The sequence below is a fragment of the Nannobrachium achirus genome (genome assembly GCF_963921795.1).
Source record: "Nannobrachium achirus genome assembly, chromosome: 8".
Lineage (NCBI taxonomy): Eukaryota > Metazoa > Chordata > Actinopteri > Myctophiformes > Myctophidae > Nannobrachium > Nannobrachium achirus.
The window spans coordinates 30,602,942-30,622,058 of record NC_137817.1 but is presented as its reverse complement, the minus strand read 5'-3'; the positions used below and the strand labels follow the sequence as shown (position 1 = coordinate 30,622,058).

Genomic DNA, 19,117 nt, shown 5'->3' with positions numbered 1-19,117 from the left:
GGATAATGGGAAGGATGATTATTGATGCAATGGCACACACTTACAGATCACATTTGCTAAAAAACCACAAGTACAGTACAGTACATGTATTTACTACTTTGTCAGTGGGTATTTATTAATTGTTAATAAATGGATGTTTTACATAATATTGCATTTGTAGAAATCTGAATAGGTTTCAATCGGTTAAATTCAAGATTCAAGCATCTCGTATATGAGTACGTTTTTCCCCTTATAGCCTACCCTCTCTGACATTGACATAAAGCCAGTGATTTAGTGAGTAAACAATCTGTTGAAAGCAAGCCCAAGGAATAGTCCGATCCAGCTCCATTCCGGATTTTGTAGTGACTCGTTGGCCACTCATTTGAAAAAGGAGCGTGCTTGTGGCGGTAGGCTTGCCTACAGTGAAGTTGTAGGGAGTAGGGACACTGGGACAGTAGCCTACTCTACTGCTGCTACTACGGTGTCTCACTTGTGTGCCCCATGGCACGGAGGAAAGGAACCCAAAGGATTATTGTTTTGGTGAAAGTGACAAGAGAAAGCTGAGAGCGTGGTCCTCAATTGGAAACACACGTAAGTAATGGGTCAAACTTATTTTTGTATGAAAGGCTAACATGTAAACACTGAAAGAAAAAAGAAAACACGAAGCATTTATTTGTTTTAGAAGCCGTGGTCTGTTTGTATTTATCTTTTTTCTTCTCAGAGGATAGCAGTTTATACACCTTGTGTCATTTCAATAGCCTATCCTTTGGCTTAAAATGTTGTCATTCACTTTATAAACAGAGGTGCTGGTGCACCTGTTCATCCTCACATCTGCACGTGCAGCGATAGTTACAGTGGTGGAAAAAGTAGGCTACTCCGATTTTTTACTTTCTGCATTATAGAACTACTCTGTTATAAGTAAAAGTCCGGAATTCAAAATGTACTTGGGTAAAAGTAAGTATTGGCATAAAAATATACTTAACGTACTAATAGTAAAAGTAGCTTAACATGTTTGAAAATAGCAGATCTACAAGCTCTGTGAGCTATATGCAAAGTAACTACAGTTTTCAAATAAATGTAGTGGAGTAAAAGTACAATATTGGATCCGAGATGTAGTGCAGAAGTATTGGAAATATGAAAGTGAAGTACTTAGTAATAAATGTACTTACTTTACTACTGTAGTTTTATTATAAAGTGCCCCCCAAACTGGGCCCTATCTATATCCACTGTAAGGACCATAGTAATCAGGGAGACAGGGACATTAAATGAATCCCTTTGTAATAGATGTGACATAGCATAAAAAGAGTCATAGGCAACCCTAAACTAACCTAACCCTATGCCATGCCTACATAGGCCTACCTACATACAGTACAGTAGTATACATATTAGACTTGTATTTGTGCCTTTTAATTGTTGACAGTAAAATGAACAATTCATCAACATTTCATCTACTTGAGTGACAACGTTAATAGTGGTGATAAAGCTAGTACTTTAATCATTTGCCAGTTGAAGCAGAGCAGCAGTGATGGAGGATAACAAAGGCCTTTATTACACTCAGCCGGTAGCCATCTCAGAAATAAAGGGACAGGACACTCCCCTCAGAGAGCCAGTCCATGGGGATTTTTGTTTAAGTGTGTGTGTGTGTGTGTGTGTGTGTGTGTGTGTGTGTGTGTGTGTGTGTGTGTGTGTGTGTGTGTGTGAGAGAGAGAGAGAGAGAGAGAGAAAGAGAAATGCAATGTAGACCTACAACACAGCTCTTTATACATTTCTGTATTCCCTTTCAGTTGTACGCATTATTTTGTTTTGACTGTTTTATTTCATTTTGCTTTGGCAATGTAAACATGTCAAGCTTCTGAATTGAGAGAGAGAGAAGAGCTCGAGTGACACTAAATTAAGTGCACTATACGCCCTCCTAACAAAGGTGAGCAGCATTTTCTACCTCCTCTGACAGACCTTAGTAACTAACTAGCCAACTTAAACCCTGTATGGTTGAGCAAATTCCCTCAGTAGTGTCTTTTCTATTTTTGCGGGAAAAGCTTTAGCTGAAAATAGGTGACCGACTGCGACGTGTTGTGAGCTTGTTGATCTGCTATTCTGCAAAAGCTTTCCCCACATTGCGGATACTGGGGTTTAAGTGGCTAACCATCTGCTATCGCTAGACCCAAGGAAAGTCTTTGGCAGAGGTGTCGACCAGAATTAGTGAGATGTGCTAAATAGACAGCATTTTACACATATTATCACTTGGTATCATCTCAGCTCATTAGTAAGAACCTGCAACAAGAACGAGTTGTAGCATCAAATGCACTTACTCAGCTCTCTCACTCACTCTCTTTCTCTCTTTTTTGCTCTCTTTCTGATGCATACATAAACACATGCAAAAAGTGTGTGTGTGTGTGTGTGTGTGTGTGTGTGTGTGTGTGTGTGTGTGTGTGTGTGTGTGTGTGTGCGTGCGTGCGTGCGTGCGTGCGTGCGTGCGTGCGTGCGTGCGTGCGTGCGTGCGTGCGTGCGTGCGTGCGTGCGTGTGTGTAAAGGAATGCATCAGCTGTAAAGTGACTCTCTTGTTATGTGACTCAAGCATTATGGAAAGTATCAGTTAGCTGGGCACCATGGTGGTGTAGGGTTTTATGAGTGGATACAGGACCCTTTGTTGGTGCTGTGATCCCTTATGAATAATTGAAGTACTATGCATGGAGGAAAGGAAGGGAGGAGAGAAGGAGGTTGGAAAAAGAGAGAGAGAGCAGTGTGAGACACACACACACACACACACACACACACACACACACACACACACACACACTTACACATTAGGTAGGAAGTGAATAATTAATGAGTTTCTCATACTAATGTTGACATGTGACAAACATGAGGGTGACAGTGCATTACTCATCGATTTGCTTAAATACTGTACCTTTATCTATACTATAATTTTGCGAATGTCTGAGTGAGTGAGTGAGTGTCTGTCTGTCTGTCACAGCGTTTCTCCTCGGTGGCTGGAGCAATTGATCTGAAATCGCATCACCATCAGCATATGAACACACCTGACATAACTGTGAAGCCCGTTTGTCACTTTCACAAATCGTATGCTGTATATTAGCATTTTTATGGTGTATCTATATCTATTTAGCCTACAGTACCTTTTGTGACCACACATGTTAAGGGAGGGGCGCTGTTGTTCAGGCCATGCACAATCACACACAAACACACACACACACACACACACACACAGGGCGGGGGGGGGGGGGGGGGGGGGGTTCTGGCCCTGTTACAGATGTTGTCCAAAAATCATGCAGATCGGTACACAGTATCTCTGTAGCCGTTAAATGGAACGGGTATTTCTTACATTGATGCTCCTACATATTAGCATGCAAGCACCAGTTAAAGTTACTTTCCATCCCTCATATACTGTGTGCACAGTGCACATCCCATAACCCACACACTGCACATCATTTCGGAGCTCATATCTTTGAACGGGTAAGGGCTAGTTTACATTAAAGTTGGAGACGGTAGAGTGAGTTGGCTTACTCTCTGCCTATTGTGTTGTCTTGGTGCAACATGACTTGGCTAGTCAAGCAGCCAAGATTTTCCTCGTCAACTTCTCTTCTTCCAGAAAGTAAACAGACCTCTCTGTGAACAAGTTAAGCAGACCATGTAGTCGATGGTTAAAGTCTAAACCTAAAAGACCAAAGACCTCTTTGCTTGAAATAGATCTGATGATTAACCCAATGACCTTACCCACCCCTCAGGTCCACACTGTAAAACATGCCCCACTAACCTCTGCACACACACACACAGAGACACATGTTAAAATAAGTGTAGTTTAGGCTCCAAAGCTAGCTGAAATGGGCACTTAAATAATACTAATTATATTCACAAAAGGAATAGTGACATTTAATTTTAGTTTGCCTATTGGTTCTTAACACTGAACATCACCAACACTTATCATGTTTGATTGTCTGAACTTGTGAGGCTTCCCCAGCCACCATCCTCTGGGTTGAGCTGTATTCCATGTTCTCAATGTTGGCTTGCCTGGCTCAGATAGCACTGTTTATCCTGATACTCTGTAACCTGACTTCCAATAACCTTGTTGTCTTCAATGCCTAGAAGAGCTTCCCTAGTCTGTATCAGCTCAGACACTCCACTCCCTGAATGAGCACTGACTCGCTATCGCGAATACATAATGTTATCACTTCCTATAGTAATTCTCTCTCTCTCTCTTTCTCTCTCTGTCCCTCTTGCTCTCTCACAATTGAATATATTTGAATGTCATGGAGATAAGCAAGCAACTTTACTTCACTGAAAGTCATTTTAATTTATCTTATAATGACTTCATTTCTAGCAGGTGGTCGATATTCAGCCTCCGTTGGATGGGGGACTGAGCATTTGGTCGACGACCCGTTGGTCCGACCAGGTTAACATTCACCAGGTTAGAATTGACCAGTGTCGGCAGGTTAGCATTTCACCAGGTTAGCATTCACCAGCGTTAATTTGATTCAGGTTAGGGTTAAGGTTAGGTTTAGGTGGTCGGGCTCGTCGAAAACACCGGCCCATCAGCACCACACAGTAAATGCCCTCCAGAGCCGGCCGGTGGTCCTTATAGTCCTAGGCCAGATGTAGAAATTACACTTTGGTAGAGGTTTGGTTTGTGTAGTTCCCTCGATATAGCTCCAAATGTTGGCCAGATATCTTCAGTTGCTCTGTTGATTGTTGGTCTCACACACACACACATACGCGCACACGCACAAGCACACACACACACACACACACACACACACACACACACACACACACACACACACACACACACACACACACACACACACACACACACACACACACACACACACACACTTAATTTAATGACGCTGCATGACTGAGTAGGCTACTCACTGTCACTGTGGTATTGATCACCTTTGACTCATTGAGTTATCTCAAACGCCACAGCTGGTGCTTCAATTGAGATGAATACTGCTTTACATTTGTGTGTGACAGATTTTTTTCTCTTGGGGTGGGGGTATTTAGTTTGAGAGGAAAATACAAAATACATTTGCACACAAAAAATGTTTTAGCCTGTAGAATAGATCATTATTATTGATCTTTTTCTTCAGGAAAACTTTAGATCTGTTTTGTATAATGTAATATAAGTTAAAATGTTTGAAGAAAATTTGAGTTTTCTTTTTTATAAATATTGCCGTTGGCCAAGTTGTAGAAATGAACTAATGTAGCTACAAAATATCTATTGTTATAGCATTTTAGACTTCCGACAGTCTAAAATGGTGTGTTTAAAATGGTGAATCATTCAAAGTATTCGTTTACTCAAGATACTGTAATACCATGAGCAGGGAAAATCTGTAATAATAACAGTAATAGTCGTTGAGTAGTGTTGAACTGTACAGAATAATTCTAATCACAAGTTGTAATTCAAATAGACCCATAATTAAATGTGAACATTACCCATGATCTTTCCTGTATCCATCATTTATTGTCTTGTGGTGACAATTTCTGTCATAGAAATTGTAAATAGTGTCTTCTGGAACGATAAAAAGCAAAATGTTATCTTTGTGTATTTCACATTAAATGACCGTAGTCTTATTCAGAAAACCAACCACAGCAACATAACTAACTTTGGGCATTCTCATCCAACTTCGTGCCAGAGTCTGAGACAGAGAGTAACAGTGGGGCTATCTGGTAGGGGAGCATATTTCATGAGGTTCATTCACTCCCACTTGCCTGTTGGACAGGAAAGAACAGATTGTATTCCCCGGGGAGTTAGAGGCCTTCCCATGGATGAGCCACTAGAGTTACAGACACGGAGAAGAGCCAGGTTCATATTACCAACTACCTCGCCATGACCATGACAACGCTCGCTCACACTGGAAGTGAAAAACACATGCAGTCTTTCCCATCAGTGCTTTCCCTTGTTCACAGTTCACACATGTGTAGCATGCACTTTTAGATAGGCTAGCTGATGTATTTATTTTAAACTGGACATCAATTGTGTGCTTTTGTTCAAACCTGCCTGCCTGCTTCCCACAGTGATTTAAATTCAGAGAATTTGTGATTGTGGCCACTGGCCAACATACATTTCTTTACTTACTATTAGCATAATATGTGTGTGTGTGTGTGTGTGTGTGTGTGTGTGTGTGTGTGTGTGTGTGTGTGTGTGTGTGTGTGTGTGTGTGTGTGTGTGTGTGTGTGTGTGTGTGTGTGTGTGTGTGTGTGTGTGTGTGTGTGTGTGTGTGCGTGCGTGCGTGCGTGCGTGCGTGCGTGCGTGCGTGCGTGCGTGCGTGCGTGCGTGCGTGCGTGCGTGCGTGCGTGCGTGCGTGCGTGCATGCATGTGTGCGTGTGCGCACGTGCGTGTGCGCGCGTGAGTTGTGTGTTTTCATAATCTAGCCATAATGAAACTACCTATAACAATAATTCTGTTCAAACAATGACCTAAGTCATCTACTACCTCTGCTGAACCTTGATCTGTTAGAAAAACAAACAGCAATTTTGTGTCATTATTCCTTAACAGCTAGCCTATATTTAGGCGGTATTGCAGCATGTTACTGAACTGGAACTTTGCATGGTAACATAAATGGCATTTGCATAAAAATAAAATCATCGTAGCTCCCCATGGAGGCTAAAATGAAACACTTTGTGAAAGTTTGTCTCAGGACATATCCATGTTATCCACAGTGAATTACAAAGTGCAACTCTAGATAAAAAATTAAATACACCCCACGACAGCAGGGGAGTTGAGCATAGTCTGCTGGTTCAGTGCTTTTCTGTCTCTTGTTTGTCCTCACAAAAGAGGTGACAGAAGAATGAATAAATACAAACTGTTAAACTTCTTCACAGTGACTCAGACTCACTGTTGGCACTTGGTAGGTTGGAAGGGAGGATGTAGTAGACTAGACAATCAAAAAATAATTAATGCATCACATTGCAACATGTGAGCTTTTTCTATTCTATTTTCACTATTCATCGTGCAATGAGTGGTTAAGCAGTTCCTAGATCATCCACAAGAAACCAGTAGCAAAGAGCACAAGGTCAGACCCAGTGCTCAGATAATGTTCCTGTGTTCAGTTTGCAGACATGGCAGGTATTAGTTAAAGAGAGGGAGGAGTAGGTTAAAGTACTTTTACCTGACTTCGGTTTGACCCCTGACCTCTGACCCCTGGCACACAAGTCACACAACCCTGAGATACAAGTTTCTCCTCAGATCAGCTGACATCAAACACCCCTAACCGTCAGAGTGACTCCTGAGTCCTTCCGGATCTATGCACCTCCTGGTGTGCTCATGTGTATAATGTGTCTGGAGGGTGGGATAATAAATCACAGGTCGATGGACAAGGGACAGGTGTGAACCACCAAGCAGTGAAAGATGGATTCAGAGAGTAGAGGGGTTCAAAAGGGAGCAGACAGTATGCAAATACTGATCATTTTCTTTCGGTTAATCAAATGGACTTGAAGCACGTTTTTATTTGTATTATATCAACAAATCAACTCACGAAAATTCTAATTGATCTGGTGGTCTGATTAACCACATAAAAGCCCTATTTTATACTTTGTTGTACAACGGTGTTGTGCAAAGAATATGGATCATGTCGATTCATGCGTCGAGCTGGCAGAACTTCTATTTTTGCTATTTTGGTAATAAAAAAAATACATTACAGCCTAAAATTGTATCGGCTTATCAAATGTATTTTTTATCAAATCAATTATTTTCTTTATAATCGGTTAAATCGCTTAGTCACTTACCTTGATTATCTCTTGCACCCAGAAAAGGCAGATGAAGAATGGAAAGAGATTTTCCTAAAGTCACGAGTGACAAAGTAATGGACAAATAAGAATGAGTTAAAATGATAAGAGATGGTTGGAAGAAGGTATTCTGGATACAGTAGTACTTGGAGAATGGTTAAAGGTTGAAGGTGAAAGGTGTTAGATCACTGCCCTGTGTGACATGCACATTTGCAACTCTTTCTTCTGCACTTATATTTTTGACAAAAACTTTTTCATGTAACAAAAGGTTTACATTGATTATGTTTTCTTAACGTTTCGGTGTATTCTCCAACAAGAGTTATCCTGTGAGATGCCTAATATCATGTCATTCATGACTTATTAACATGTCTGTGTTGACTGTCCAGTCCTTGCTTGTATTAGGCCTATAACTAACTCTAATGCCATGTAACCCACCGTCGTTTTACATTTTTGAAAAAGAGACACAAATGCGGTGGTTCCCATGTGTTTTAGATCAGTGTTTCTCAAACTTTCAAATTTCAAGGTCTCCCCTTAACTCTGACAGTGGACAAATGGAACCAAATGGACCGTTAAGGTTCATTTGGTTCCATTTGTACACTGTCAGAGTTACAGACTTGTATGGGTCAATTTAGACCCCAATAAAGGAACCCACAGAGTCCCTGGAATCCACTTTGAGAACCACTGTTTTAGACTATTGTAGACTTTTGAATACTGTATATTGAAAGACTATGGTGTTCAATAAAACCATCAGATTGATACCAAATACAAAAAGACAAAAACACATCTAACTGTGCTCCTATGAAGGGTAGGAACCACTGGCGTGTAAGCCTGTATAAAAGCACTTATGATTTTATGTGGACTATGTCCGCCTTTGTTTGTCTTTGTATTTCTATGTTATGTTTATGTGCTATGGACCAAGTGTCCTTAATAAAGTTTGATTGATTGATAAACTTGTTTTTCTTTGAGACCGGTGTAACATAATTTGGTTTACATCTGATCTGACCAAACCCTCTCCTCTCTTTCACAGGCGTTTCAGTCTCTCTCGTCGTCCACCTCTCATCATGAGCTCCCGAATGGTGGACAGGAAAGAGCCGCAGTATCGCCGGCACTTCCTGTCAGACAACAGCATCTTTCATGGTGAATATCAGAACGTGACACACATAATTGTACACAAACACAGGTGTGCACTTGGATAGGTGATATGGAGAAAGTCAGATATTATGACTAGGAATATTTTGTGGATGACTATCTATTTCACACACACAAAAAATATTTAGATTTTTGATCAATAATAATTAGTAATACCCATATAATGATGTGGGAAAAGGCAAATATTAGAACAGTCAGATAAGATCAGGAAACTACATCACTTTACTGTAATGCAGCCTTTAAAGGGCTAGGACACTTTGGTAGAGGTTTGGGTTGTGTACAAAAACAATTGCTCCATTGATTAGACATTGATAATTAAATAATAATGCTCCTGCATTGACTTACAATGTACAGTGAAGAGGCTCAGGATGACCTCTTTTAGCTCCACGAATGCAAACAAAGCTGATTCCAACAATATAGAATATCACCAAACTTCCTCTTCCTGTTGATTTGACTTTTTAAAGATCCGGATCCAGATCCCAGCTGATCCAGTCCGGGGTTTCTTCTTAATAAAAATAGCGAAATCAAGAGAAAGTTGAAATTTTTGGTGAGTTTGGTGATTGTCGGAAATCAGCTTTGTTGGTGTTGCTTTACAGGCTAAAAGAGCTCCTCCTGAGCGTCTTCACCTCAATGAGGAGCATATTTTGAATTATCAATTTCTAATCAATGGAGCAATTATTTTGTATTTCTTTCTTTTGGAGTTACATCATGGCGAGGTAACTACACAACCCAAACATCTACCAAAGTGTTCTAGCTCTTTAAAACCGGGGAAAATACAACACTTATGCCATATCACATATTACAATGTCCACATTTAGTCTCATATTACAATATTGATATTGATATATATTGCACACGCACGCACGCACACACACACACACACACACACACACACACACACACACACACACACACACACACACACACACACAAGCGCACACACACACACACACACACACACACACACACACACACACACACACACACACACAGTATATTGTACTTCTGGTATCAGATATTATATATTGTGAATGAACAGCAGAGGGAGACATGTCTCTACAGTTGTGGTTGATATTCTCCCCCTGCAAACACATGTGCAGAGCAAAGCCATTAAATAACACACTTAAGTCCTATTAATTTGGACAGAACTAGTTTTTATAGGGTGAGGTTGGGTAATTATTACCATTATTACCTCTGTGATTTTAATCCTAAACATATCAGCCATGTCAGTAATGTTACGGCTACACACTCAGTGAAAACTTTTTTTTTTGTTTCATAGTGTAAAATGCCCTGTAAATGACCACAGGTATGACAGTCCAAAGCAATTTTTATTTATATATGGGAAAGGGTCTTTCCTCTTTTCTCCTGAAAGCTACTGTAGACCCATTTGAATATAGGGCTTTAGCGTTTAGGCTGACAATGTAAATATGGCTAATATTGCTGGCATATACTGTATATAAATTCTTCCAATTTAATAAAACCGTTAAAGTGGCACTATGTAACATTTTCTATTAATACATTTTAATTTAGTCTAATCTGTATGGTATAGTATGTTAATACAATATAATGTATACAATTGGGGTGGTTGTATTTTGTCTCCCTGATATTCAGATTGTGTGAAAGCTCATGTCTCACCTAAGACATTGGATCTTTTGACACAATTGACCATACAATTCTAATACAACGTCTCGAACACTGGGTAGGACTGTCAGGGACAGCTCTGTCCTGGTTTTACTCTTACCTAACAGGCAGAAGCTACTTTGTTAATCTAGCTGACTTTGAGTCAAACAAACACAACATCTGCTCTGGTATTCCACAGGGCTCGATTCTTGGTCCTTTATTATTCTCCCTCTATATACTGCCGCTGGGAGAACTTATTTCCGCTCACGGTGTGAATTTCCATTTCTATGCTGATGACACCCAGTTGTACCTTTCGGTGGCTCCGGATGACCCCTTTGCTCTAGACCCATTGCTGACGTGCGTGTCTAGCATAAAATGCTGGATGAGTGAGAACTTTCTCAAGCTAAATGAGGACAAGACAGAAGTTCTCATAATTGGTTCTACTGCCCAAAGAGAATCAATAATAAGTAGACTTGGTAACCTGGCTAAAGAAAGTAACACCTCTGTAAAGAACCTGGGGGTGATCATTGATGCTGAATTACATTTTAATACACACATTAATCATGTCACGAAGATTGCCTTCTTTCACCTTAGAAATATTGCACGAATTAGAGCTTATCTGTCGCTGAACGATGCAAAAACGCTGATCCACGCTTTCGTTTTCTCTCGGCTGGATTACTGCAACGCACTTCTCTCTGGTCTGCCAAAGAAAACAACTGACAGACTACAACTTGTTCAAAATGCGGCAGCCAGAGTTTTAACTAAAACTAAGATAAGAGAACATATTACTCCAGTATTAGCGTCGCTACACTGGCTCCCGGTTGTTTTTAGGATTGATTTTAAAATACTTTTACTTGTTTATAAAGCTCTAAATGGTCTGGCACCTTCGTACCTCTATGACTGCCTGCATAGATATGTTCCAACCCGCCCACTCAGGTCCTCTAGTGCAGACCTACTTGAGGCGCCAACAATGACATATAAAAAATATGGTGAAGCAGCTTTCTGCTTCTACGGACCGACAGCTTGGAATAAACTCCCACTACACCTAAGACAGGCAGCCTCTGTGGATAGCTTTAAAGCACAGCTCAAGACCTATTTCTTTACTCTTGCTTTTAGCTAAATGTTTAAATCCCTGTGCTGCTAATTGACGTCTGCACTGCTCTGAAATTGTTATTTCTCTGCTTAATTGTATTCATTTTAATTATTTATTTTTATTCTGTATTTTTTATTTTATTTTACTTTTGTTTTTCTCTGTTAAGCACTTGTGCTTCATTTTCTGCTCTGTAAAGCGCTTTGAGCTGCATTTCATGTCATGAAAGGTGCTATACAAATAACGTTTTATTATTATTATTATTATTATTATTATTATTATCTGACCCTAATTTTGACCTGATGGTGAAGATTCCATTTATGGTAGAAAATGTCAGCACAGGAAACCAGGTAGAATAGGAAAGTCACAAGTGCAGCTTTAACATCACCATAACAGGAGAAATATAGGCCTATACTAATTGAATTATTTGAACTGGACACAATGAAAGGTAGAAATCAAATTGCTAATGGTGTGTGTCACATGTAAACAAACACAGTCTGTCCATGACTGTGTTCGTTTACATTCAATGGGACAAATGCCATTGGCAAATTGATTGATTTTAAATTAGTGACTTGATACTGTAACTCTCCTATCTCGAGTCATTGATTCATTAATAGCGTCAGTATTGGGCATTGAGGCTGTGTGCGAGGAGTTGTGTACATGTATTCATGTGTGTGCCTAATGGCATGACAGCAGAGCATGAGTGTGACTGGAGAGCTCTGGCTGATGGACTGACCCAAACCAGAACTCTTGTTCTTGCTCCGGTTCTTCTCCCAGAACTAAACACACACACACACACACACACACACACACACATTGTTGGCCAGTTTTCAAACTCACAATATCCTAACCATATTCCAATCATTTTCTTTCTGTGTTGGAATACGATTAGACCAATATGGTGTGTTGGAGTCTCTAGTGTAATCCCCCCCCCCCCCCCCCCCCCCCCACACACACAGCCTGTCATCCATTTCCAGGCATACATCTTCTCCTCCCCTTTCCGTTTTTTTCCCCCTTCTATTTTTAGTTTTTTCACCCATCCCAACCCATTTTATTAGCTTGCGATCATGCAGACAAGCGTGCGCACACACACACACACACACACACACACACACACACACACACACACACACACACACACACACACACACACACACACACACACACACACCTATGCAAGCATTCACTGCCACCTGCCAAACCATGTGACCAAGCATGACTGACAAATAGATCTTAGAAATAGATCTCTTAAGGTTTCCGGGTGCTCTGTAGTGTGCTTTGTTTGCTATGCCATGTCTGAATTCAAACACAGTCATATGTATGTATGTACTATACATATAGCCTATTACTCAGTGGTTTAGTGCAACGTATAAAGAAGGTATATGCTGCATGCATATCCACTTCTTTTGTGTGTGTACTCACTTCTAGTGTGTGCAGAAATCAATGTTGTCACAAATATAACTTTTTCTCAATTTACACAATACAGTACGATCAATCAATACAATACAATCGAAACAAAATATGTACAATTGAAGGGCGTAAAACAGTTTTCATGTATCAAGGTTACTCAATGCAGACAGTGCATGGATACACACAATGGTTAGTAGTAGTCTTTAAGGTGGTTGTGTTCCGTTTGATTTCCTTCTCCTATCACAGCAGCTCACAAATCTTATTGCTGTGTTTGCACATTGTACTTCACCCATCAGATATCTGAGTTTTTTGTCATTAATCATGTTTTCAAACTCTCCTTGGGTGGTTATGATCTGTGGGAAGTATTCTCTGATGTTTTGGTACAGTGGACAGGCGCTTAGGAAGTTTAGCTCAGTTTCCACCTTGTTTTGTGCGCAGTGGGTGCACAGTCTGTTTTCTCTAGGGAGCCAGGTATGCCTATGGCAGCCTTTCTCGATCTAAGTCTGTGCTCACTGAGTCTGTATCAAGTCAAGATTTTTCTTCGTTTGGGGTCGGTCACCTTGCTCAGGTATTCTACCACAGTGTATTTTCTGTTTAGGGCCAAATAGCATTCTATTTTGCTCTACTTTGGGGTTGCTTCTTTCCAATGTGTCAGGTAGCTTTCCTTTTGTTGTTTTATAATTTGGTTTAGTCCAGTGAGTTTTCAGTCTGGTGACTGACTCTGCTTGTGTATGTGTACAGCTCCCAGACCAGCTGGCTTAGGGGGCATCTCTCTTGACAAGACTAGTTTCCTTAACCCCTTTTCGACTGCAGCTTTAGCACCACACTACACAACACTACACTGCACCACACCGCACCACATAAAAAAATCTACATTTTCCATTACACAAAGGTATCCCTATATCGGTAAGAAACAAATTGACCCTTTTAACTGTGATTATAATACACTTTAAATTTGTATTACAACTATCTTAATTATAATACACTATAATGGATTATAAATGTGATTATAATACACTATAAAGTATTACATTACTATGATAATTATAATACACTATAATAGATTATAATAGTGATTATAACACAATACACAATATATTACTGTACAACTATATCCTGGTGATCTACCGGTAAATGAAAAGTCGGTGAGTGATCAGTCATTATGAAGTGTTTGGCCCTGTTTGGCCTAGCTGAGACCTACTCTGAAGTGGATACTTTTTAGTACCACTTTTAGTACCACTTTCACACCACTCTACCCAGGACCTTGTTGCGACCATCAGGTCGCAGTTACTATCAAAACCTCCACCGGCTGTCTGTCTGTCTGTCTGTCAGTCACGTCACGTCACGTCACGTCAAGTCACGTCACGTCACGTCACGTCACACTTTTCCCCTACTTATTTTTGCAAAATACATTTTTGGACATGCTCCTACAGATTTTGCCCTAAAATCACGCAAAGCGGTACACAGTATCTCATGTCATCAACATGGATCTGTCCCATTTCCCATATTCCCTCCTGATTACCTTTTAAAGTTTGTGTATGCGACCTGACGGTCACTTATCTCCCGATTTAGGGAGTCTTACTGGTAGTGGAGAACCTGGCACAAGTGGGCGGAATGGAGTGGTGTGGTGTTGGACCATGTCAGTGGAAAAGGGGCTTACGTGTGTGAGTGCCTTGTTATGGAGTGCTTTTGGGTCACTTTCTTTTAGGTTGTTATAACATTTGAATGCTCTCTTTTATTTTGATTATGAGTGGGTATCGTCCTAATTCTGCTCTGCATGCATTATTTGGTGTTTTCCGCTGGATCCGGAGAATTGATTTGCAGAATTCTGTGCGCTGGATCTCAAACTCACAGGGCTGTAACTCGGCTCTCGAATTGTCTTGTTTGATGACGTGCGCAGAACAGTTTTGAAAAAACGTTGAAAAATATAAAAGGTTTATAGGATTTTTTATTTATTTAATTTACATATTCTCTTCTGGGGGACCCTGGCACAAAACATTTTAAGATGGGGGTCTGTGTGTCGTGGCCAAATATAGTATAAATTTGGGGGTCCTTGACTTGACAAGGTTGGAGTAGCACTGGGCTATATGCTATCCCCAATACCCTTCCCCCGCACAAACACGCACATACTCTGACACCCCGCTCCCACCCACTCACCCATCCACGTGCACACGCTGTCACTGGTAGGCCTATTGGCTGCTGAGAACGGGTGACGCTTGCAAAGTGTCCTTTTTGTTCCCCAAGACAGCACTGATTAGATAGTAGGATTGTGTGTGTGTGTGTGTGTGTGTGTGTGTGTGTGTGTGCGTGCGCGTGCGTGCGTGCGTGCGTGCGCGCGCGCTTGTGTGTGCGGTGTGCACGGTGTGTGTGCGTGTGTGTGTGTGCTTGCGTGTCATTCACCATCCTTAATGGTCTGCTCCACTTGTCCAGCCCAGAATTAAATGGCTTTACCATTGAACCAGACACCCTTCGGAGCTCCAGACAGGCCAGAATTGCATAGCATGGTTGGAAGGCGAGCTCGATGTGACAGAGAAGACGTCACATTCAATTTCACACACGCAAAATTAACAGCTAAACACACAGTCGATCAGCCAACCAAACGCTAATCTACTCTCGACTCTTTCTTAAACCAACCATTATTTTCTTTATTTCGCGTAGCACAGAGCACATGTGCTCCGCGTATATGAACCCACATTCTAGGAATCATGCTCTGCTGCTTCTGTCTCTTAAAAAAATATCCATTGTTATGTAATTATGTGTGACTGTCACTGTGAACCCCATTAGAAGTCGGTTCAGGTAACCTATTAATGCAGGAATCATGAGGTACGTTTCCTGCATTAATAGGTTACCTGAACCGACTCAACTGAGGGAGCAAGAACAGAAAGATCGCAGGTGTCGTGTGAGAGAGATAAAGAGAGACAGCAAGGGGCTGATGATAAAGAATATAGAATGAGCAAGAGAAAGAATGTGAAATGAAGGAAAACTAGGTCACGTCCATTCCCGCAGTGACATTACAAACGCCAGACGTTCAAAACAAAATGTGGCACGTGTTCAGTTTGGTAGGCCTATAGGCAAATATAGACCTATCCATCGGAATGCCAAAATGACCATTTCCCAAAGTCGAGTCGACTTTTTCTACCTTAAAAAAAACAATAATCTAAAGATTAAATAATAATAATAATAATTGTATAACATAGGCCTACATTTTAAAACAAACAAACAAATGTAAGAAATGCCATAAATAAAAAATAAGAATAATTTAGAAGTAGCGAAAAAAGACGATCTACAAGCTCAGAACGCAGCGCGAAGAGATGCGTTGTGTGCCCAGGCAAACTAATTTCTCTTTTGGGTCTCGAGCTAAAAAGTTTGGCAACCACTGGTTTAAGACGAGGTCCTCCCACTCCACTGTTGATAGGCCTACTTAGCGCTGTCTCATAATAACAGCGCTCTCCATCAAGTCATGATGTGTGTGTGCAGTGCATGTGAGGAATGGGTTTATCCTCTGTTGCGCCCATGGTGACTGTTTACGCGCAGCGCAGGGAGGGAAGCTTTTGGGTATAGGCTATTATGTGTTTGAATGTGAGGTTTGCTGCAAGTCAATACCGTCTCTACAGATTGCACTGGAAGAGGCAGACAGATCTTGGAAGAGCAGTTTTGGAATGTTTTCCCCCCTTGACACATGGAGTAATCATGGCGGGGCACTTTATTTGAATGGACATTTTTTCTTTTTTGACGGAAACCGCTGAAAGGAAATAACATAAATGATGTCCTGGGTGCATGCTATAATGGGATCTTGTAACAGCAACACCCATAAAAGACAAATTGTTGGATAACCCTATGCAAACGATATTTTATATAATGGCAGAACTCGAAGTCTCCAAAAATCTCAGTTTGGAAAGGGGTAAGTTTCAATGAGAAGATTGTTGTTGATCTCGTGGTCTAGTTGAGATTTATATGCTCTTCGTTTGGCAAGGAGTTTGATATGTGAACACCATTTAATTCTCTATTGAGGATAATTGGCCTGACATACGTAAATTCACAGTCTAGAATTAATGGTCACAGTCTAGAATTCAAATATTTCTTGATATTTGATATAAGATACTTGATTGATCCCAAATATCTGTTAACATCATCACTGTGCATGTGAAAAACTTTGAATGAAACCTTGTTTAGTGTCATCATGTCCAGGAGAATAAACCATACATGTGTTGTGGATGACAGCAGCGGCGCTCGCAGCTGTCCTTGGTGCTGAAACGCGGTCCTTTGTATTTGACGACAGGGGGCAGAAAAGCCGCTTTCTGGATCTGTCAAGCGCTCTGCTCTGCTCTTTGTAGCCTTGTCAGCCTGCACACCTGTGTCCACAGTCATTTGTGGTTATGTTGGGTCACCAACAGCGCTTGCATGGAACATTGTTGGAAGTAACATACCTGGGCAGCTGAATTAACCCATTAAAGGGATAGTTCATGTCAAAATGACTTTTTTTCTTTATATTACTACTCATCCCATGCAAACATTAATTTATTGGATTTATTTTCTTTTCTTCTTTCCCCCGACGCAGTCCTAATAAGCCAATAATTTGAGGAGACTCTTTGTGTCTACAAAGCAGGCTATTTATGTCTCCATGAGGAACCTCTGCTGGTCATCAAATTATTGGCTTAGGAATGTGAGACTAAAAAAGTAGGATATCCATGAATTCAGTCCTCATGGAGTGAGTAATCGATAGTAAAAAATGTATGAATTAATATGTAATATCCTGCAGATGTGTTTTTATCATGTATCTTAAGTGACAAGGAGCCTCGAGAAGCTTGTGCAGCTTTGCACTTATTTCAGAGGTTGAGAAAGTGCTTGCATGGCAGTAACAAGCATGGAACATCAGCGATACAATCGTATGGTGTTCAGCTTTCTGCTAAATGGGAGACACAATTCCCAGGCAATAGAATGATTAGGATATGCTTGTTAACCTCTGTAGTGTTTTCTCACATGCTGATATTGTGGTCGGTGCATCTCTGAAAGAGCATAGCTCCCTTGCAGGGAGCCCAGGGTGCTCAGCCTTTGCTGTACGTGTTTGCGTGTTTCTTTTTTTTTTTTTTTTTTTCTTTTTACAAAGGTGTGGATGTGTTCACAGACTGCCAGGTGGGCTGACAAAAGAAAGTGAGGGGGGTAATAGGAAGAAAATGGATTCTCTTGCCCTCCACATGGAGGAAATGGCTTTTGTATGCAAAATGTGTTTTTCCTCCTGATGATGATGAATCTCAGCACGCTCCTTGTCTCACCCTCTTTGTCTCTGCCTATAATAATCTGTCGCTCCAGGGTAAAGTAGCCCCAGCTCTCATCTTTACAGCCCATCTCCTTTGAAGCGTCTCCTGTTGCTTCTCTAAAGGGCTAATTTATTCTTTGTCTCATTTATGTTTTATCGCTTTTCAGCTGAATATATATTCTGTGCAGCACTTGTTCGCTTAGCATAAATTAGGTTTGACCACTTAAAAATATTGGATCAAAAACCAAAATAGCCGATTTACGAGCTCAGAATGCATCGCTATAGTGTTGTTGTGAGCATGTAGGCTATTTTGAACATATAAAAAATATGAACATCTGATTATTTGGAGTAGGCTACACAAAAAAGTGTGTTTTGCGATTACTTTTTTGTGTTCTCCAAATAATTTCACTTGTTTTGCATGGTAAACGGGTAACTCGCTTCAGTTATCATCCCATCTGCTGCTGAAGCATCACTTTCAATCACATTCAATTTTACCAGCCGCGACATACCAGCTTCCATGACCTGGCTGGCCTATGGCAATTCATGTTTATTCATGAATTAAACATGTGGTTCTCAGGGGAGATAAATGGGGTAATTCTTTACATAATTGCTCTCGCTAGCTAATCCTGACAGTGATGGTGAATTTAGTGTTCACATTCTCACTCTGTGCATGCTATATGTGATGTACACTATTCTATTTATTTTGTACTTGCTCACTGACGTTTCCTTAATTTACCTCAAAACCAAGCTGATAATACGCCCAGCAGCACATTCCTGTTTGCTGTTCAGGCTCTCCCTTTGTACTAAAGTAAAACCACGTTTGACAGCCAGCTCTGACTTCTCACTGGCATTCCTTGTGATGTAGCTTG

The 19,117-nt window shown here is 40.7% G+C and overlaps 1 protein-coding gene across 1 annotated transcript in view; it reads left to right on the top strand.

Moving 5' to 3' along the window:
- The first annotated feature begins 502 nt into the window (after positions 1 to 502).
- The window catches only part of plch1 (phospholipase C, eta 1), a 69,799-nt gene continuing 51,184 nt past the window's right edge, over positions 503 to 19,117 (top strand). Inside the window, exons 1-2 of the mRNA XM_080731580.1 lie at positions 503 to 570; positions 8,750 to 8,859. Of these exons, the coding sequence (XP_080587706.1) occupies positions 8,784 to 8,859 (76 nt within the window). The 5' untranslated portion in view covers positions 503 to 570; positions 8,750 to 8,783. The remainder of the gene's footprint in view (positions 571 to 8,749; positions 8,860 to 19,117) is intronic.